The sequence below is a fragment of the Andrena cerasifolii genome, chromosome 16 (genome assembly GCF_050908995.1).
Source record: "Andrena cerasifolii isolate SP2316 chromosome 16, iyAndCera1_principal, whole genome shotgun sequence".
Taxonomy (NCBI): domain Eukaryota; kingdom Metazoa; phylum Arthropoda; class Insecta; order Hymenoptera; family Andrenidae; genus Andrena; species Andrena cerasifolii.
The window spans coordinates 6,608,044-6,629,772 of NC_135133.1; the positions used below are offsets into that span (position 1 = coordinate 6,608,044).

The 21,729-nt window shown below is 51.0% G+C and overlaps 1 protein-coding gene across 1 annotated transcript; it reads right to left on the reverse strand.

Annotated features, from left to right (window-relative positions):
- Positions 1 to 3,722: 3,722 nt before the first annotated feature.
- Positions 3,723 to 11,464, reverse strand: LOC143377495 (toll-like receptor Tollo). Its single transcript, XM_076828770.1, has one exon. The coding sequence runs from the start codon at positions 10,869 to 10,871 to the stop codon at positions 6,960 to 6,962; it is 3,912 nt and encodes a 1,303-aa protein (XP_076684885.1). The 5' UTR covers positions 10,872 to 11,464; the 3' UTR covers positions 3,723 to 6,959.
- Positions 11,465 to 21,729: the final 10,265 nt, after the last annotated feature.

The following is a 21,729-nucleotide window of genomic DNA, read 5'->3' on the forward strand; positions in this document are numbered from 1 at the left end:
TTCCTCGCGCAGTTAATTCCGTTGCTGCAGGATTCCCGAGCCCGCAATGATCGGGGAGGGGCGCAATCCAGGCTGCCGTCTCTTTGCCTCTCGATAAAACTGTTACTTCCATCGGGACGAATCGGAACACGATCCAGGCAGGCCCCCTGTGGGCCTTTTAAAAAGCCAATTCACGGGCATCCTCTTACGCCGGAATTGTAACTTATGCCCCGGAATCTCGCGCGGACGTGACCCAGGCGGTTGGGACGCGCACGAAATTCCCGAGTTCCCTGCCGGGATGAACGGCGATCCTCGAGTTTCGTCGATGGGACGAGGATCGATGGTGCGAGCGGGGGGGGGGGGGGGACCGGCGGGCCCCTAGCCGCGCAGAAAACACCGGCCCTCGCCTGACCACGGAAGTGAGGACTGCTTTGGGGCGGGTTAGTGTTTAGATGGGCGATTATCCGCAGCTGTGTGCCGTCGGTGAGAGCGACTCGGCGGCGGGCTGAAATTCTGGGCCCACGCTACAGGTGACTCTAACGATCGGCGGCGGTTAAGGGCAAGGAGAATAGAGAGTAATGGCGCGGTGGTTAATATAGGGCGGCATAACTATCGGCCCCGTTTTGCTGCGTCCCCGTTCCCCATTATCTCCGAAAGGAAGGCTGCGCTGCCGATCGCGGCAGATGCGACGCGGCAAGCCCGAACGGGGTTGATACTTTCGTGCACGCGTGGGGAGCGGGTGTTTCTAGGGACCGTAACTCTCCGTGGCCGACTTGCGGTGTTATCACAGCCACTAGCCCCCGTGGAAAGGTCTGTTCGTTCGGTGGACCGCCGGTGATAAAAGAGTTCTTGGCGGCGGGCGCACGTACGCGGCCGTATTTAACATTTTATTCCCAGAAGCGTCGCAGTTCTCCGCGATACGGGTAATGCGATAAATTATTCCGCGTTCCGCTTATCTAAGCCCCCTCCCCCACCGCCCCTGTTTCGTCCGTTTCTTTCGCGTCGCCTTTCCGTGCCGAGCTTCCCTCTCCCTTTTTTTTTTTTTTTTTCATTCCTGCGCCGAGCGTCTTGCTCGGTTAATGTCGGCGTTATTTAGCGGCCGCGTGGGAAAGCGCGGCGCGGTTTGAGTTACGGCTCGCGCGGAAAAATGAGGAGTGCTTCGGATTAACGCGAGCGGCGTCTGGATTCTTCGGCGGGCGGCAGCGGGCTGGTGGATCATCGGCTGCAGCGGACTCGAGCGTTAATGAAGCTGCTTACGCGCGAGGGGTGACGCGATACGTTGGGGTACGCTTGGTGGATGGGTTTATCAGTTTAAAGCGATAATGTATGCTCGGAAATTTCAGGCTTCCACGGACGCGTTGTTGCTGTTTGAGGCTCTCGAGTGGAGGACTTTTATATGCTCGTGATGGGAATTTTATACGCTGGAGAAACGATGGGATAATATCCCCGACTTACGCGTGGAAGCCTTGAACGCCAGTGACTGGATAGTACAAGTTCATCTGAACGTATTATCACTGAGCTATCGGGAACTCCGTGCTCCAACTTCTGTTTGCTTACCTTTGTAAGAGGTGCCCGAAATGGCCAACTTCCGAAATCCATGGGAGACTGAGACACTGTTTGGGGAATAGTCGAGAAGGTCGAGTGCAAAGTGTTGTGTACAAATAACCGAACGGACTTCGGTGGAATTTCTGAAGTGATCTTGAACGTGGTGGCGAAATTGAACGCAAGACTTTCTGCTATTGCTTTTTCTACGATGAGTCGATTTCATATGTCTAGTGGGCGGGCAAACTGGTGTAAATCAGAATGATTAGTTTTGCAGGAAGACACTTGGAATATTTAAAGTGCTATGTAAAATCGGATGTTAAATTTCGAACGTGAAAATTGATAATATATATGTTAAAAGAGACTTTAATTATTAACTTCGATTGGCAAAAAAGAACAAAATAAAACTGTTCAAGCTGGAGGCGTATTATCTGCACCAGAGATGTATCACGGCACACTTTGTTGCTTAAATGAGAATTTCGGAAGCTACGCATTGGAGGGATGCTCGCGCTAGAAGCTGCACGCTTTTCCCCCACCTCGGCTGCGAGAGTGTGAAGTGCCATCGAGGGTTCGCGCCTTCGGCTTGTCAAGGATCTGTCTTGCACACGAAAGCCGACTAAAGTGATCTCCGCAGGGAGTGAAAGTAAATAATATTCCCCTCGATTGAACGGTTACGAATCCGTATTATCGGCATCGCCGATAAAATTGCTGTCAGATGAATTCCACTCGGAGCATCAGTATCGGATAGAAGTCCAATCCTATAAGAAGATTGGATCGCAGTACCGATATTGGGTCCAATATTAATTGAAATACTAACGTGAAACGTACGAGCCGGCTTATAATACGCGAAAATTCCGGCCGGGAATAGCAGGAAAAGTGTTTTCGAATTAAAGCGACTCACTTGGAACCCTGGATTCTGAATACAAAACAATAGGACGTGTAAAAGATAGAAAATCTGTGACATGAAACGAAGAGGCTTAGGGGATGATAGAGTGTCCTCTGATCACCAATACAGAATTAAATATTAATACGAACGTAGTCAGACATCAAAGAAAAATGGGAGAGTTTAAACAGACCAGGAGGAAAGTTATTTCGAACAGCAATCGAAATTCAAAGTAATAATCGACTTCAGAGCTTCCCTTCCCTCCGATATTTATTAAACTCTCGCTATATTAAGCTCCAGCCGATAGTACAGATAATGTCCTGGAAACTTCCCTACGTGTTACGCTTTATTTCACTGATTCCCGACGCCTAATCGATAATCGTTAGCACCCGTCTCCCCCGCGTCTTCATCTTCCCGAGGAAATAATTCATTAGTCTGCAGTCAGCGGAGCAAAATTTCCAATAATAAGGGGCAATGAAAGTTTCATCCCAGCAGAAGGCTAATAACTGCCGATTAGCCGTCGTGTTATTATCAAAACGGGTAACGGAGGCGTGAATGATTCGCCATTATCGACCTCCTCTACCTTCGACTTACCAGAAGGACACGTAATCGCTTGTAGGGCAGCGTGAATTTTTGCGGGGCCAAAAAAGGCGTTCGTACATACTTCTAAAATTTAAAATAATAAATATCTGCGCAGAGGTCCCCGCAAAATTTACGGCGAGCTGTTCATGGACCGCGGGGCCTTTTAACCCTTAACTGGTATACTGTTTTTGGCAAACGTGACTGGTATACTGGGGTCGTGGCAGACCCCAAATAAAAAAGGACACAGAAATTTGTAAAGTCGACGCTAGAGCAACCACTAGGAATATTTTCATCTTAGGTAATGTATAAAATAATAGAAGCGTAGAAAGTTAAACTATTATTATAAAATTAATTAGAAATTCAGTTTACCAACTTAGACAACCGAAAATTGTACATCGAACTTTGCGTGCTTGGGGTCACGAGCGACCCCAGGATACCAGTTAAGGGTTAAAGAGATTTCATAATAATAAATATCTATACAAAGGACCACGCAAAATCTTATAATAAATTTTTCGTAAACCGTGGGGCCTTTAAAAAAAAATTATAATAATAAATATCCCCTTTCTTTACAGAAAGCTCGCTAAAAATACTGCAAATCTTTCGAAAACAGGTTCAGCGGAAGCACTGTATAAAGTTCTACCTCTCGTGATGCAGAATCGAAGTTTCAAGGGATCTCCCAAGGAGCGTGGCGAGTTGGAAGGAAATGACTGCGTACCGCTTTGCTTGGTCATATCTATTTTTTTACAAAACAAACGTGTTTATTTCTCATGGTTCTTCGCTGAAATGGAAAGTGTGGCAATTATAATTTAATAGTCGCGCAACAGATCAGTGGATGCAGTACAATGCGTGACCCGACGAGCGTATTTACAATAATACAATAATACAATCGAAAAACCGCAAGATTTAGAAGTTCATTAGAGGCGCGCAAACGGCCGCGGGCACGCCCGCGCCGTCGGCGCAGGGCGTCTGGGCCCCGTGCCTCGTTCTGTATGTGCTCGAAAAGTGTGCGTGAGTATTTACAACGTCAGATATACACAGTATGTACAAGGGGGTCCATCTTACAGACTAATAAGCGTTTGGCGACCGTTGCCTTTTTCCAAGACAGTCGTGTGCACCTTGGGAGCGAGAGATCTCGCGACGGACATCCGTTGCCTTCTCTCTCGTCTCCATCGCGCCCTTGTGCCCTCACATTTACAACGCGCTAGACGATCCTCGTTAAATCCCGTTTCTACCGTCAATCGACGAGCCGAACATCAGAGAACTGAGCCGCGCGACACTCCGCTTTTCGGGCTTTGGAAAATATATATATATATATATATACGATTAATAGTACGAAGAAGAGCTGGGCCCGAGGTTCGGAGTTCGCAGAAAGGCGCGGCGTTCTCGGCTTGTCTCGCGAGAATCATTTTGTCGGTGAAGTGTGGTAGCTCGAACGTTCATAGATAGGAAATTGATTTATCTCGAAGCAAGCAGATGCGATGAAATTAAATAAAATTACCGTCGAAACGAAACCGTCAGTTTTCCTTATTCCTAGGACGAATGTTGTGCAACGCGCGGTGTTAAAGAGACTCGGGATTTTTATTCAAGCAGTGTTGCGTCTGAAAAATGACGCCACTTTTGAATAACTCTGCACCCCAGGTTGCACGCGTGGGAGTATGGCTTTAAGTAGGTCGCTGTGTAAAGCCGGCCCAACCAAGCTTCCGTTGGATACGTGCTACTGATCGAGAGTTTGGATATGACGTTGCGTTTTAATTGTACGAACAAGTAGAAATAAAATTACGAGAATCGACTGTCTCGTTGCGCCGAAAGATATCCGCCGGTGAATTGTTATCGGCGCGTAGCCGCGGCGCTTGCGAGGCTTCTGCGATTCGAGATAGAAAATCGCGCCGCGAAGGAAACATTCCCGTTTCCATCGAGGTATAATATTTAAATCAGCTGCCGCAGAATACTTAGCGAGCCGCGTTGCTAAATAAACGGGATGTTATTTGAAACTGAAAACGTGTAATTGAAAGAAAATGTGGTCGCTGATGAAAGCTTTCTCATTAACGCGTGTACCCAAACTCTGCGCCGCGGCCCGAGTCAACAATGAGAGCCGTGCAAGTCAATTTCACCTCGTTTCCAGGAATTAACTGGCGCATAACTTAAACTAACGTAATTCCCCGGCCGACCGAACTTACACCGCCCTCGAAACCCATTTGCAATAAAAAAAAAAAAACTAAATTACAAGTCCGTCGAGAGGAGACAGTTGCAGGCTCTTTCGCAGGTGAACATAAAAATTACCGTACCGCTGGCGATACACTTGTCAGGCTTACAGTAAACGAAACTAAGGTCAATCGGAACCGTGCGTCTTTCGTCCCGGGTGAATTTTCTGCACGCTCCCGGGCGGGCGTGGAAAGATGAGGGAAAACGCGAATAAACAACAATAAGAACGGCGAGGAAGCAAAAGTGGCAGCAGTCGGGATCGATCGAGGCGTGCGGTCGCGGCGAAACCGTCGAACGAGGAATTTCGCGGAGCGGGACACGGCAGCCAGAGGAAGAGAGTTATTTTTCCAGCGTTCGCCGAAACCCTCCGCGTCGCGATTCCCCGCGACGTTAAGCATTCCGAGTGCCCGCGACGCGGTCCTCTCTATCGAAGGCGACTGCGGGGCCGGTGAGACCTAGGAACACTAGATGTCCTCGTATCTAACGTCGGATCGGGGTTGCCTCTCGAGTTACGGTGTTCAAAGGCGGCCGTAACGAGCGGCGCGGATAATTAGAATCTATGTCGTCCTCGTTGACTGCCATTTCCTAAAATTACGCGCACCCTCCCCGCGCCCGTCTGTATACACATTCGCACGCGCAGTCTCTCTTTTCTTTCACACATACACAAGATCTGCGCGAGGAGAGATTCCGCGTGCACCCTCCCACTCGCAGCTAGTACGTAAAAATAATGACTCGATCACGGTCCCGTGTTGCACGGTTACAGAGGAAAGTATTTTAAATAAACGTGCCTCTCTCGAATCGGTTCAGCTTCACACGGGTGGATTCCGAAGCACGGAAAGCTCGTGACCCATCGATCACATTCTCGCGAGGCGGTACCCTTTTTCGCGAGTCCCCCTGTTCTAGGAACAGCGCTCTGATATACACGCTCCCGCCGAGGAACGCGAGGGGAATTTCTGAGAGGGGAAGTTCGCGACCTGGGCGAGAGGTTTTTCGGCGAGACCCGGGTTAAATTGGTGGATGAGTATCGACGGATCGCGGAGCGATAGTCGCTAATGGGCAATCGTCTTCGTGGATAATGGCTTTCGATATTAGATTAACAAGTCGTCTGATGGATTTTCGTTGGGGTTAAGTGACTCTCTGATGACCGGAATGATTGCGTGTAATTCGAGAGCACCATCTTTTGTGCCTTTCAAAGGTCTCCGTCATGATTTGATAATGCTAATTAATTTAAATTCCAAGCATCGCAACTGTATGCTACTGTGCTACTTGAATCAGGCGACTTGGAAATGCAATACTCTATATCTTACAGAAACAGTTAACCACCATCAACCAGCGTCCCAGAGGTTCTCGCTATTCATTGGCTCCCTCGCCCCACCCCGACATCGTCCAAAGAAAACGCACCACATCCCCTCGTAACCGATTCTACTGGAAGAGCCGAATGAAACACTGTACAAACAGCCTACAACGCATCTTCGTCATGTCCTAAGAGTCCCGTAACAGGTGGAAGAAATACACTGAGTTAGACACCGTTTAAAACCCCGGAGTTCACCATTCATTACGATACCCAGCATTCGCTTAATCCTACCATCCGAAAGGTTGGAACGCGTCTCTGGTCTCGGCACTCTCCAGCGCCCTCCCTCTGCATCTACGACCTGACGACAATTCTTCCACCTCGGACGCAACGTCCCCTAGCCACGGGCTCCATCAGAGTCCACCCCCGGACTCGGTGCAAGCTGGATCGTCGCGCGATCGACGCGGACCTTGCCGTGTACTAGACGAAGTACGTGCGAGGGTTGGCTGGATGCGTGAGGACCTCACCAGGAGGTGCCGTGGGCACGGGCGGCTCCGGTATGGTGCTGTAAAGGTGGCTGCCCCTGGACGAGAGGCTGGCGGGCCTCGCGCTCCCGGCGTGGAGCGCGCTGTAGCCGGCGTGCTGGTGCTGGTGCTCCGCGCCGCTGTCCTCGTCCTCGGTCCTGCTCGACGCGGAGCTGACATAGGTGGACTGCGTGGGCGTGGGCGTGGGTGCGTGTACCGGTGCGACCAAAACGCCATTAGGCTTGGTCCACACGTCGCCAGCGGACGGAGCAGCGGTGTACCGCGCCGGCGTGCGATTTCGGTCGTTCACCTTCTTGCTGTCCCGCCGCTTGCCCACGGAGTCGGGCATGACGAACCGCAGCTTCTCCCAGAACCTCTTCTCGCCCCACATCACCACGGTGCACGTCTGTAGCAGCAGCTGGAGCTCCGGGTCCCTGGCGGGTGCCTCCGTGGCCAGCAGCACCACCACGCGCCTCTTCCTCGAGCTGGGCCTGATGTTCTCTAGCGCCGTCCTCAGAGCGGCGCGGAACTCCGGGTGCTGCCACTCGTTCGCGAGGAACACCGGCGAGAATATTATGACGATACGCCTGGCGGCTGCCGCGGCGGGTGGTACGGCTTCTTGGGGCCTGGCTGGCGGTAGGTCTCTCCAATGCAGGCACAATGTTAGGCCAGACTGCTCCAGTTCCGCTGCGAGGAACCTGGAGACAAAGTCCTCGTCTCTTTCGCTGTATACGATGTAGCCGTCGTAGAGACGGTCCCGTTCCTCGTCCGGCGGAGTGGTCATCTTGCCGAGACGCAGACCATAGCGCGCGTGCGCCCAGAGCCGCACGTCCTGGCGAAAGGCGAACGCCAGAGCGACGAAGAGGCAGATCGCGATCACAGCCACCAAGGCGCCGGCTAAAAGCGGCACGAAGTTACCACCTAGCAGGGGGATTTCCTGGATTCCACGGCTGACAGCCTCCGTGGACGGGTCCCTGCAACGCTTCATAGCCTGCGCCAGCGTCTCGACGCCGTCGCGGCAATACATCTTCTCGGGATCGCCCCGATGCTCGGCCAGCCAGCCCCGCAATTTCGCGGCGTTGCTGCACTCGCAGCTCCAGGCGTTACCCTCCAGCGCGACTTTGGCGGTGTCGCCGACGCTTGGCAGCGCCTCCCATGGCCGGAAGTCGACGATACGGTTGCTGTCCAGCCGAAGAACCTCCAGGCCCTTCATCTTCCTGAAGGTCGTGTTGCCCACGGTCGCGATCGCGTTGTGGTCGAGATACAGCTCGGACATGCGCTCCAGCTGATCGAACTCGAAGCCGCGCAGCTCCCTCAGAGCATTGTCCTCCAGGTGGAGGACTCGGAGCGCGCCCACGCCGTTGAACGTGCAATTGTGGATCGCCGCTATGCCGCTGTTGTTCAGGAACAACACCTCCAGCCGCCGCTTCCCTATGAACACGTGGCTGCCCAGGTCCCCCAGCTCGTTTCCGTCTAAGTAGATCTCCGTCGCGTCCATTGGGATCCGCTCCGGCACGTGTTTGTAGCCGGCGTTCGAGCAGTCCACCACGTTGCTCGACCAGCTGTGGTCGTGGTAGCACGAGCAGTTGTCGGGGCAGGTCATCTCGCAGTCGCAGGCGTCGAAGTCGCAGCAATGGCACAGCGCGAAACAGTGGGCGTCGTAACGACAGAGGAAGTCCTTCGGCTTCAGGGACAACAAGGGTCGTCGGGGCGTAGCGCGAGCGTGCACCATGTCGCACGTGACCGAGTCCAGGTCCATGACGCGGGGATGCTGGCGCAGACGGGACATCTCGTTGATCCTCGGCAACCACTCCATGGTGCAGTCGCACAGGATCGGATTGTCCCCGATGTAGAACTCCGGCAGCTCCGCGTCCTCGGGCACCGCGTGCAGCGCCAGGGCAGCCACCTTCAGGTTCCTTATCTCGTTCCCGTAGAGCACCACTTTCTCCAGGCTCCTCTTCTGCAGAAACGTGTCGGCGGCCACCGCCCGTATCTTGTTGTTGTTCAGGAACAACGTCTCCACGCTGTCGGGGACGCTCGGCCCGGCGATCTCCGTGATCTGGTTGAAGCTGGCGTCCAGCATCTTTATACGCAGCGTGTTCGGCACCATGTAATAATTCCCGAGCTCGCTTATCTGATTCGCGTGTATGTCCAGCCACTCTATGCTGGTCGGTAGGTGGCTGTAGTCGAACCACAGCAGCTTGTTGTCGGACACGTTCAGCCAGACCAGGGTCGAGAGGCTGGTGAACGCGCCGCGGATCTCCGTTAGCTGGTTGCCGTCCAGGCGGATCGCCCGGAGCACCGGGTTACTGGCGAACGCGCTCTGCTCCACGTGGCGGATGTAATTGTTGGCGAGGTTCAGCACCTGGAGTCCAGGTAGCGTGGAGAACGCCTCCCGCGACACGTTCTCCAGCTTGTTGTCCACCAGCCGCAGCCCGTACAGCGCGGCCAGGCCGCTGAACGAGTCGTTCTCGATCCTGGACACGTGGTTGTTGCCAAGGTCGAGCGTCTTCAGCGAGTGAAGCACGCGCACCGCGTGCGGCACCTCCGTCAGATAGTTTCCGCTGAGAGAAAGGTCCTGGAGGCCGGTCAGATTGTCGAACACGTGATGGTGCAGAGTCCTCAGCTTGTTCGTCTCGAGGAACAGCTGGTCGAGAGTGTTCAGCCCTACCGTGTGAGCGGGGTCGAACCTGGCGATACGGTTGTGGGACAGCGTTAACGAGTGCAGGTTCGTCAGGGAGCCGAAGCAGCCGTCTACGAGCGTCTCGATGTCGTTGTGCTCCAGTTTGAGTATCTGAAGGCTGTACAGCCCCTTGAACACGTGGGCGTCGATCTTCGCCAGGGCGTTGAAGGACAGGTCGAGGAGGACGAGCCGCACCAGCCGCGAGAACGTGTTGCGATTCACCCAGCGATTCGTCAGCTCGTTGCTGTTCAAGTCCAACACCTCCAGCTCCTCCAAATTATCCAGAAGCCCGGGCGCCAGCACGGCCAGCGAGTTGTTGCTGAGTATCAGCTCCTTCAGCTCCTTGGTTTTTGAGAACAGTTCCGGCGGCAGGGCCACCAATCGGTTGCTGGACATGTTCAGGGAGCGCAGGGCTGTCAACCCGGCCAGCGCGTGATCGCCCACCTTCGCTATCACGTTCTCCTGCAGCCTGAGCATTTTCAGGCTCCGCAGATTGCTGAGCGTGCGATCCGGCAGGTCGTTGAGATCGTTGCCGCTGAGGTCCAGCACCTCCAAGCTCGGCGTGCACGACTCGACCCAGTCGGAGAAGCCCAACGAGACGATGTCCTGTAACTTGTTGCGCGTCAGGTTGAGCGTCGAGAGACTCTGCACGGGGCAGAACAGCTCCGGCGGCAGGGTCCACAGATTGTTGTCGGCCAGATCGAGATGCTGGAGATGGGTCAGGCCGCGCAGCGAGTCCCTGTGAAGCTCGAGGGTCATCGCCGACCAGTCGCTGTTGTGCGTTCTCACGGCCAGGCTTCGCAGATTGTGCGCGGACGCGAACACGCCGCCGGGAAGATAGCGGATCTTGCAGTAATCCACGCGAAGCTTCTCCAGCCGCGGCAGGGGCGAGAAGAATCCGTGGGGCCCGTCGATCTGGCTCTCGAAGAACAACACGTCACTGCACTCCAAGGCCAGGGAGCTGATCGAGTCCACTTGAATGGCCGAGAGATTGCCAATTAGGCCGGACACATTGGCGATAGTCCTGACCCTACAGGCGAGGGCCTTCTCCTTGTCGTCCCCGTCCTTTTTCCACTCGCAGCCGCCGGGCGCCTCGAGGCTGGTGATGCTGCGGCCGTCTATCAGGCCACCGTTCACGACCAGACACCATACGATACCCACCACCATCAAGCTTGGTGGCTCCATTCTGAGCGACGCCGCGAGTCACCGTTCCCCCTGCCTCTCCTGCAACTAACACGATGCGATCGCGGGCAAAGACAGTCGTACCGTCACGCACTCATAGTCACAGCACACGGGTTCAACCGTACCACCTATCCACAGGGTGTCCGACTAACGCGAGAGAGAAACAAAGGGACGAGACGAGAACTGATCAAACACCCTCCCTTCGAGCGTTGGTCGCGCGCGCTACGTGTCTTCCGCCCGTCGGCCGGGGAACACGCACTCAAAACTGACACTGAACCAGAGGGATCGGGGTCGACCTCGTCGCGACGCTGCTCGTGGACGTAGGAGCGTGAACACGGACCATGCCCACTGGAACAGCGCAAGACACCATTAACCGACGCGATCAACGATTGCACCGTGACGACTTGTACGCGCTCTGGACACAAGTGTCCGCTGCCAGCCCTCGTAAGAAAGTGCGTGCGCGGATAACGGAGGGCAGTTCAAGCGCGACGACGTTCCACCAAGAGCCTCGGTGAGCAACTGACTCCAACTGCGAATCTCAACTCTGTCGACGGTCACGCACCCTGCATGACTGTCGGCGTCCAGCTGCCCCCCCCCCACCAGCTGTCCCCACCACTGGCTTTGCCCCCGCCACGCGCAGGATGCTACCCCTCCCACGCCAGCGCCTGACAGAGTTTCCTCGCGGTCGAATGTGTACGGCAGGCAGTAACGCCCGGCTATAAGGCGCGCACACAACCAACCAGCCGGCGAACTCGGCGTTGCTGCGAAGGATGCGGTCGGCCAGCTGACTGACAACGCGCTACTTGCTAGGTAAACACCAAACTGGTTCCTAGCTGTGCGAGGCGCGCATTTATCAAGCGGATTCTCTCTCCCCGGGCCGAGGGAACCCTCTCCCCTCCTGACGGGTGTCTCTCTCGCCTATAACCGAGAAACGCTATTCACGGGGTTGTCGATGCAACGGCGATGGCCTTTCTTGGCGGATGCTCGCGAAAGGACAACCTCCGTGATTTGTTGTCCTTGCTACTGAGCAAGGGGCTTGATTTGTTCCCAGAGTCACTTCCGGTGGGAGGGGAAACGTCTCAGGGGGTTGGCTCCTCTTGCGAGCCTCCCTGCTAACGGTGAGTAACGTGAAATATTGTGTTTGCGTTCTTGCGACGTCGTGGGGGAAGCTTGTAGGTTTTGTTGAGGAGAGAGTGGTTTGGGATTGCTCAGGTTTCGGGTGGTTTCGTGGGGAGGGATTGTTTCGGGTGTCCTGAGCGTGGAAATAGTGGAAGGTAAGTAGAATTTTGTAATAGGGTAAATGCACCAATAAATAAACACTTAAGGGGTCTCCCTACCATGGCGGACGAACAAATTTTTAAAACAAAACCATTGAATATATTTACTTCCAGCTTTGTGGCTTTAGTTGTCAATCTGTAGAGAATGTGAAAAAAAAATTGTATTAGAAAATAGTGGTTATATCCGGAGTTATAGTGCTTCAAATAGAGCGCCTTACAAAAATCATATGCGCATGGTTAGCATAAAATCAGCCGTTGTAGTTGTCTGAAATAGAAAATTTAAACGTTTGTGTAGGTAATCTGTATGAGCGTGGCTATCGTCGGAACTAGATTAAATGAGAAATATTGAAAAGTAAAAAAAATATATGGCAGCGTCTAAAACAGGCATCGATTTCTCCAAAAAATTCGCTGGTTTTTTAAGTCGCGCAAAAAACGACTTAGCTTTAGTAGCAACGAGAATGGGACACCTACTAAAGATATATACCAAGTTTGAAGAAAATCCAGTGATTGGTTTTTGAGATATGCTAACCAATTCGAAAAACATTGTTTTGAGAAAAACGCGTTTACATAAAGTTTTAGGTACCGCTTTTTTTAATTATTATTTTTTTTAATGTTGCCTAAATATGCACAAATATAGACGTAAAATTGTCAATTAATATAATTTGAAGGTTTCTCTTAAAAACAATCGCAAATATCCCCAAAAATGGATGGATATGAAGTAAGAAATTAAAAGAAACCTTTCATTAATTAGTTGCTTATTTTAATAAAAAAAATGTTCATTCACTGATACGTGGTGATTTACTGGTACGACTCTTTTACACGTGGTTTGTACAGTGTTTGAAGGTTGCTATGGATGATGACTGGGAAGATCAACAACTACTGTTCCGCTCCAGCAGTGTGATCTGGAAACATTAGCACCTGCTTCTACGTTTCCTCTGGCAGTGTGATTTAAAAGAGTTAGCAGGGTTACAGCGATCCTAGAGGTAGAATTTGAGAAGGTATCGATAGTCTTTCTGGTTTGAATCAGTTAGGAATACTTTGGAATTGAAGGTACAATATCGTAGCAGCTAAAGAAATGCTGATAACTAAACACATTCTTATTTCAAAGAATTCAGGATATTCTTATTTTGAATAGGGGTAGCCGCAAAGTGTATCTAGACAATTGGCGCCATCTACGCCGCGGTCATCGAAACTATGCCCCCACTTTTCTAAAGCGGGCATGCATTTTCTTTTCTCCGAGCCCACTATTGACTTAAACAACTGGAGAAATGATCGTATTCAGTTTAGTTCGAAGGATGATTACTCATCCGTCGCACAGCCTATTTAAGATGATGAATCACGCGAAGTGTTCCGGGCGGGCATGCGAGATTATAAATTCGAAGCCGCGCAATGACGAATGGAGGCATTCATGGATTTAGGCGCGCGGGGTTTCCACACTTCATTACGTATTGAAGAGTCGTCAAGGTGATATCACTTCCTGGTGCTCTCGATCAAAGATTGGCCACACCGTGTGCCAATTGGAATACTTGATTAGACTGAGCAAATATTGGTGGGATTAACCGTGGGACAAATAGTTCTGGCGGTTCCCTCAAAATTTCCATCCCCTGATTAAAAGTCCTCTACCACTTTCAAGGAAAATGACAGTCTAACGCAAGATGAAAACATTGTTTCCGATTTGTTATCCGACTTGCATCGAAAGTGCACCAAACGATGTCAAATTTTTTTTACATATATTACACATCATAACGCAAAAACTGTACAGAATGGAGCTGCACGTAAGTCGGGGAGAGATGGCCCACTTTTTTTTAAACAATCAGCACACCGTGAATTTAGTAGTTTTATAAAGGACAAAAATATATTTGCAAGAGGAAATACATTTAGATAAATAATATAAAATTGAATTAAAAAAATAACCATACATTTAAAAAAAATAAAATAAAATTGCAGTCTATGCGAAAGGCCATCTCACCCGGACAATGAAAGATCCCGGTCATCAACCCACCCAATTTGCCACTTTGGACTGTTTCTACGGCTTTCAACAATGCCTCGTTTGTCCACAACTTGCTACGCTGATTATATCTTCGTTTGTATTCCGCTGGCATGTTCTACAATAACATTTACTAAGTAGCTATTATGCATGATTTTATGATGGGCCAACTAACCCGAGAGTCGAGAAGCGCTGACTCGCTCGTTTTTTCAATAATGCTACGACAATATCTCATCATAAGAACGTAAATATAACCCCTAAACATTATATTAACGCACTGCATTAAAAAAAGTCATTACTTTTTCGCAAAATATCAGCAAATAATCATTTAAAGAACACGTAGAAAATTTTCGAGAATATTCAATTTTTACATTACAAATAACTTATCTGATTTCACAGTTGAAAGCAAACAGAAAGCAATATACCACTAAAAACAACTGAAAATCGCGATGTTCTAGAACCTAAATCTGATCGAGCCATCTCACCCGCAAGGCCATCTGACCCGGAATTACCCCACCCAAATCAGCTATTCTATGTCAGCATTTTTACGCAACTCCACGCCTGAACCCTTAAACTGCATCGATCACGGAAATCGGTTGCATTAATTGCGCAGGGGGAGTCAGTTTGCGGAGCGAGCCGATCCGCGAGGGAGGGAGCGCGGGGGCCGTTTAACAGGTTGATTTTATCAGGGTTTTACCAGCACACGGAGCCACCAGTTACAGGTGGTCCAGCGGAGTTTACAGTTTCGTTAGATTTACAGCCGCGGAAGAGGCGGGTTACTCGTGTGGCACACTTCCATGCTCCAGCGACCACGGTCCTCGGGCTGCCGCTCCGCGCGGCCACCTATTCTTCGATCGGGCGACAATGAGCGCCATTAAACGAGGGAAAATCGGGTTCGAAGCCCGCTCATATAATATTCCGAATACATTAGCGCGTAAATCATCACTCGTTATGGCAGCTGGGATTCGAGGTGCAGTGCTTGGAAGGCACCACCTTGTTACCAACGACTAGTCCAGCGAGCAACTGTCACGCGACACACAGCCAAGCCTGGCTGTTCAAACGCATCGAGCGGAATAAATTCTTGGTGCCCTCGAACATTCGTTGCTTATCGTTGGGCAACACTACGGCAATTCAGCTTCGAATTATATGGAACTGATCTACTAGCGATGCCTTCGCTGCGCACGCTGGGACGAGGCACATTGCGGCGCGCAACTGTTACCTCAGAAAATGAGGAAAATTACGGCACTAACGGTTCACGTGGAGTACGTGCGTGGCGTTTCACGTTGATCGGTCGGAAAGTCGGAGGGACGGGTTCTTATTTACAGTTGCAGGCTCTTTAGTTATTCAAAGTGGCCATTTCCCTCGTTACAGAAGACTCGTGACCATTTCTTTTATGTAACACTGTAAGTCCTGAAGGGTGAAGGAAATAAAGGATGTTCAACAACCATTTTGTGAATTAATTAAAGCCTAATAAAAATCAACTCCAACCGCAGAATCTCGCGGAAAATCCTCTACCTTCCCCATTTTCGTGTAGACAGCAAGACACCCCGTGTCCCAGCGCACGCGACGCAATATTCTGCGCGCGGTTCTATTTCGCAACGACGTAACAAGCCGGATCTCCAGGAGCCCCGTGTTTCACGGCGAAATTTATTCAAACGCGCTTAAAGAACAGCACGGTGGCGCGGAACTTGGCGTAATAATGTTTGATATATCCTCTTTAATATTCCCGCGCTAGCGTCGACCTCAAACACCGTGAACTCCCTGCAGGAGAATCTAATCCTTTATTCCTCCGCGGAGGCTCCATTCCTCTGGGGAGCAGGAAACGTTTTCGAACGTGGGATCCTCTTTTACCGAAAAAGGCTGAGCAGTCGACTGCTCCTTGAACGCGAGGAGGGGGACCAAACTGACCCACGATCTCGTTCCGCGCGCCGTCCGAGTCCGTCCACGGAAGTCGTCTATCGGCCATTCCGTGGGACGTCTCGCCCATAAGGATTTCCGTCTCACGGCTGTGGCATCGATCGATCAGACGGAAGGGAGGCGGCGGGACGGACGTTGCACTTTCACTGGAAGGTTACTCGGGGGGTTAACGACGAAAACTGTATCGTGTCATGGAGCTCTGGGGACATTAGCATACGACCAGAACGGATGGTATCTAATAGAAAGTCCCTGGCTCGTCACGTTCCGGGCCGCGTTGCAGCAAACCTTAATTCCTTGCGGCGACTGGCGATAGCTGCTCGCCTTGCACGAGCCAGCTGGCTGCGGGTAATTAACAGCTTCTCCGCTGGATGTGCTGATATTGGGGAGTATGCGAGGGTTGATTTTCTAAACGCGAGCTCAAGCGATCACTGGATAACACCGCATTACTCCGAGGCAACTCGTAGTCAGTAGCAGCAGTCAATCATTTGATACGACGATATTGGGGAGTGCAAGGTTGATTTGAAACGTGAAGTCAAGTGATCACTGTGCTCTGAGATCTACCACTGGCTAACTCCATAGCTACGTAAGGTGAACTAGCCTAATTCGCAACGGCGCCTAAATCGTACCCCCGCTGTTTCATTTAACCTAAGACAGTCACAATCGCCCCTGTCGGTAGAAACTGTATACAACAGTTAGCCATACGCCATTAATAAGCCGAGTCACCTTGCCGTCAGTCCACAAAAAATATAAAGCAGGTAAGATTTTCGGGAGCTTTTCACTTTAGTGAAAAATTTTAATTTTCCCACTTTCTTGGGGATTTTATACGATTTACTATTTGTGAGAATTAGAGCAACAAATTTCTATGTGAAACACTTACAGCTTAGAGCAACGTTAACCGATGTTGAAGAATTTTTAGGCATGTATACAACTTACTTGAATCTACAAACGAATTTTTTGAATTTTCGATAAAACGACCTTTACTATTTTTTTTTGCTATTCCGACGAAATGCACTTTTTTCAAAACGAGGAAACACGTCACTTAGCAAACTAATCCTTCCAGCTTCTAAAAAAAAACTCATGTCGTTTGGACCAATTTTAAAAAAGTTATGCGATTTTAAAAAGCGTCCGATTATTTTCGTTGCTCACTGTATCTGATGATTGTGGTAATTAAATTTGAAAGTACGAATTAAGATAAGTATGGTACGATTTAGGAACATTAATCCTAAATCGTACTTTTTCCATATTAAAAATAACTCGTTTTTACGAATGGAAGTTATTTTTTGTTGCTTGAGTTTATAAAACTGTTTATTCTATTAATAAACAGTTGATTACCACCAATTTTGTTTCATTTTCCCTGTTATTTTTCATGCGATAAGCATTTGTTCTTAAGGGGTACGATTTAGGCAAGTTTACCCTGCTCCAGCGTACTCCGGAGCAACTCGCAGCTCCAAAACAATAATATTCAGTAGTAGAAGTCAATCATAGCGCCAACGAATCAGTGATCGCCGCCACCAATCGTTTCAACTCCTCAGTCACCTAACACACACCCAACTAATTTTGTCCCAAAATCACCGCCCACGCCTCTTTGAAACCATTCCAAATCTCCTTGATGGCGCGCGTAAGTTGCTCAAGTTCTGTCTCCGTTCCCCCTCGGAATCTCACTTCCATCGCATACCAACGACCCATTCGCGACACGTGGCGAGTGGCAGCCGACGCGTCCAGCCGTTCGGTGTCGTCGCCTGATCGCGGGATACCTGTAACCCGCTCAGAAGGCAGATGCAGCGAGAAGGAGCCGCGCGTGGGCCCTGTTGCACGCGTAGAAGGTGACGTTTCACGTGCATGCACCGTAGGACGGCTTCGCAGGCGGAGCTTTCGTGCTGCAAAGACCGCCTGCAGACCGCCCCTGTGTGCTTCGTTTCATCGCCGTCAATGTTGCGTGCACACGAGGGTACCGCGGGCTCCTGGATGGCGCTCAGCGGCTCGTGACTGAGGGCACTGAGACAAAGTGGGGAGCGAAGGAGGGCTTCAAAGGGTTCCTCAGAAAGTACGGTGGACCAGGGGGAGAAGAAGAAGAAGTTAAGACGATCTAGGGAGTTACGTGCAGGTACCTTTCAGGGACCCCGGTGTGCATATCTCTTCCATTGAGTATAGCTTACATGAGCTCCACGAAATCAGCTGAGGCTTGGCCACCGAAGTGGGAGTCATCGCCGATGTTCAATAGGAATTCCTAGCGGACCTCTGCTGTCGCAGCACCAGAGTGGAGGTATAGCGAATTCCTCGAGAAAGTCCGCATTGGAAACACACTCCGGGGCCCCCGGAGTCCCGGCGATGCCTGAATATTTTAGAGGAACCACCTTGTCCGCGGTGCTCCCCTAAATTGGCCGAGCACCGTGGGAACGTACGTGGACCAGGCGACGCGCTTCTTCATCAGAGGCTCCTGCTAACGAGGCCTGTATTTATACGCGCGCTGGCCATTTCACTCTTTTGCATAAGCCACGTCTCCGGCCGCTCCAGGAATGGGACAAATATTCGGGGGCGGGCAAGTGGCGCTGACAGGGCCAGACGGTATAGAGCGAGCGAGGCTACGCGAGGCTATGCGAGGCTAGCCCCAGCCCGCGAGGAAAGTCTCCGTTTCAGTCGGTCGGACCGTCGAATTCCGGGGATCGTTACGGATCACGCCAAGTCCCGGGGTATCGGGGCAACTTGCCGTGTAATTTCGAAAATACTTGGAACGCTCCAAGAACCAGCAACCACCCCGCCGCGCTCTGCTAAATATCTATCGGCTATTCTAGATGCAGAAGTTGCTCGACAACGTTCAAACTCGCCCGGTTCGTGTCCGCTGTCCGGCGAGGCGCGTAACTTCCGAGGGTTTATCGAACGGCCCGAACAGTCGTGGATTATATCTGCTCCACTCCGAACCGTTCCATAGCCATTGCAAGGCCACGCGGAATTAAAAAAATTATGCACAAGGGTGTTAGAGTGGAAAAGTGCTGGATGCATGGCTACTTGCTCGTTGAATCGGCCATTTTACGAATGCACGAGGTCTCGAGGGAGGAAATCAGAGGGAACGTCGGGGAGAGGCGTTTTCATGGCGAGGATTAGGGGGACCAGTTCCCCCTGGGTCGCGCACAATGAGGCGCCCTAAATCTCCTCTCCGCCAATGTAGATTTGTACGTACACGCGCGTGGATTTACATTGGACCGTCCGCGAGGGGTGTAACGCCGTTGCACGAATCGAAATGGAGCATCCCTGGCCCCCGGTAGTTCCACGGGGGCGCAAGCCATTGTTGCACCCCGCCGAGAAGCCATTAATCCGACACTCGGCCGGCCGTCTCGCAATCTGCGATGTCAACGGGGATGTAATGTTACTGATTCGTATCTGTCGGGGGAGGATGAGTCTGCCCCAGCGTTCTCGAGCATCTTCAAGATACTGCTGGAGAGCTTACAGGGGGCGCGTTGCTGGGGGGGATGGTTCAGGAGCCGATGCGAGGGACTCGCGATATGCCGACGAATTTATTGCGTATGACGTGTCACCTGTGTCAGATGTTGAATTTCAGGGGGTAGGGAGGAGGGTTTGAAAGTACACTGGGCAGGGTGGAGTGTGTTCACCCTCTGCGACCCTCTGAACAGACATTCCACGATACCCCCATTCGCGCGTCAGTTTATCGCGCAACTTTTTATCGAGCAAGGTATAACATTTATTTGTACAATAACGCGGGGCCGGCTGAATATAATCCAGGGTACGGAGCGAAGTGCGTATCGCGGAAACAAATGCGATGCCCAGGAAACGTATTGTCGATGATAACAACGAGCGAGCGATATCTGCGGAGTTGATTAAACGGGCCTCCGATAATCTACTCGCCGTAACGTTGCGTAATGAACGAATGATAAAACGTCCTCTGGACGCGGTTACATCGATAATCGGACGTAACGTCTCCTAGCGCTTGTTTATCTGCTCTCCTAATAAAGCCAGCTGAGCGCTATACGGGCGCGGTGCACGTGTTTCCATCGATTAAGCCCCGCGATACCATCGCTAATTACTTCATCGTGAAACTGTTTCCGATCTTGCCGTGGGAAAAATGCATCTCATCGGGGGCAAGGGGAGGTTTAAGCACCGTTCACAACTCGTTCGGTACATCGATTAACGATTAATTCAGAATCACTCGTTCTAACTACCCCGATTTATGTAAAAACACCAACAGCAAACTTCTGGGAAGGAGGAATAAGGGAGGATTTTGGAGGAGGGTGAAAAGAATGACAGTGGGAATAGAACAGAGATGGGCAAAGTTTTTATTTAAAGAAAATTCGAATAGCAAATAAAAGTTAAAAAAAAAATTATTCGCCATTCGTTCGTTAACCTGAGTTAGCTTCATTCGACACATGACGAATAATTTTTTAACCCTTACATATTCGTCATTCGAAATTGTATTTAAATAAAAATTGCGCCCACCTCTGGGATGGAAGGAGTGAAACAAGATGAACGTCGGAAGCGCGTGGAAAAAGTATAGAATAAGAGTAGAGTAAGCATAGAATAAGATTAACTAGATAAGGCATAGTGTAAGAAGCGAAGAAAAGATGGAAGGTAGAGGGAAGAAGAACGGAAGGCTTTGTAACCCTTAGGGGAACAAATAAAGATATACATACAATATTAAGCTTCTAAACACTAAACTTCCAAAGCAGGAGAGCACGCAGGAACATAGAACGTTAATTCCAGCCAACCGATTATTTTCCACGAAAAGAATCGAAGCAAACTTTCGATAATTTGCGCACCAAGATCCGCGCGTTTCAACAAGTAACAAGCACTCGTGCAAGGCGATTAAACTACTCCCTGGGAGTGCCCGGAGCCTTCGCGATGATCGATCGACGCGTGGTCCCGATAGGGATCAAAAGTCTACCGACCGTCGATTCTCCGGAACCTCATTCGCGTTTTCGTTATTCGCACGAATCCCCGATCCATCAAGGTGCGCGCGAGACGACACCGGGCCCAGAGTGCCGGGCGCACACCGAGCAGCGGTTTTTAAAGTGTTTCGAAGTGTTTCGGGTCGGAGGAGCCGCGGGACGCCGATGTAGGCCCGCTGCGAGCTACACGACATCCCGCGGTTCCTTAAGGCGAGACTCACTGACAACAGCGACGGGGAACGTGTCAAAGTAGTTATAGAACAAGCCACGCTGCTGCTCTTCCTACGTGGCAACCCCTGACAGCAGGCTTAGGGCCCCTTTGGGCCCGGTTACCTGGTAGACCAGCCATCGTCCGACCGCGGATGCACGTCAACCGGATACCCCAGACGATTTACAAGGCGCATCGACGATTTCTCCGAGGGGCGAGCGAGGGAACCGAGTGCCCGGCACCGTATTTAACGCGGCCGCTGGCTTATCGCTCAGCGCCACTTGTGCATCGCCGCTTTTTTTTAACCCTTTGACACACATAATTCCCGGGAACTGCACTCGCGTGCACTCGTTTCGCCGGGCTTCACGTGTGCACGGCGGATCGATGGCACCTTCGATTGCTCGGCGAATTCAGGTGAAGGGGATGGCATAGTTGTGTTTCCGACGTTTAAGGGTGTATTCGCTGGAAAGTAAGCGAGGAGAGGGCAGTTTATATGAAGTTCTTCCGTCCGAAATAAACGTTCTCCGAAATACTTATCTTCCAGGTAATTGGAAACGTAACTTCTATATTTATT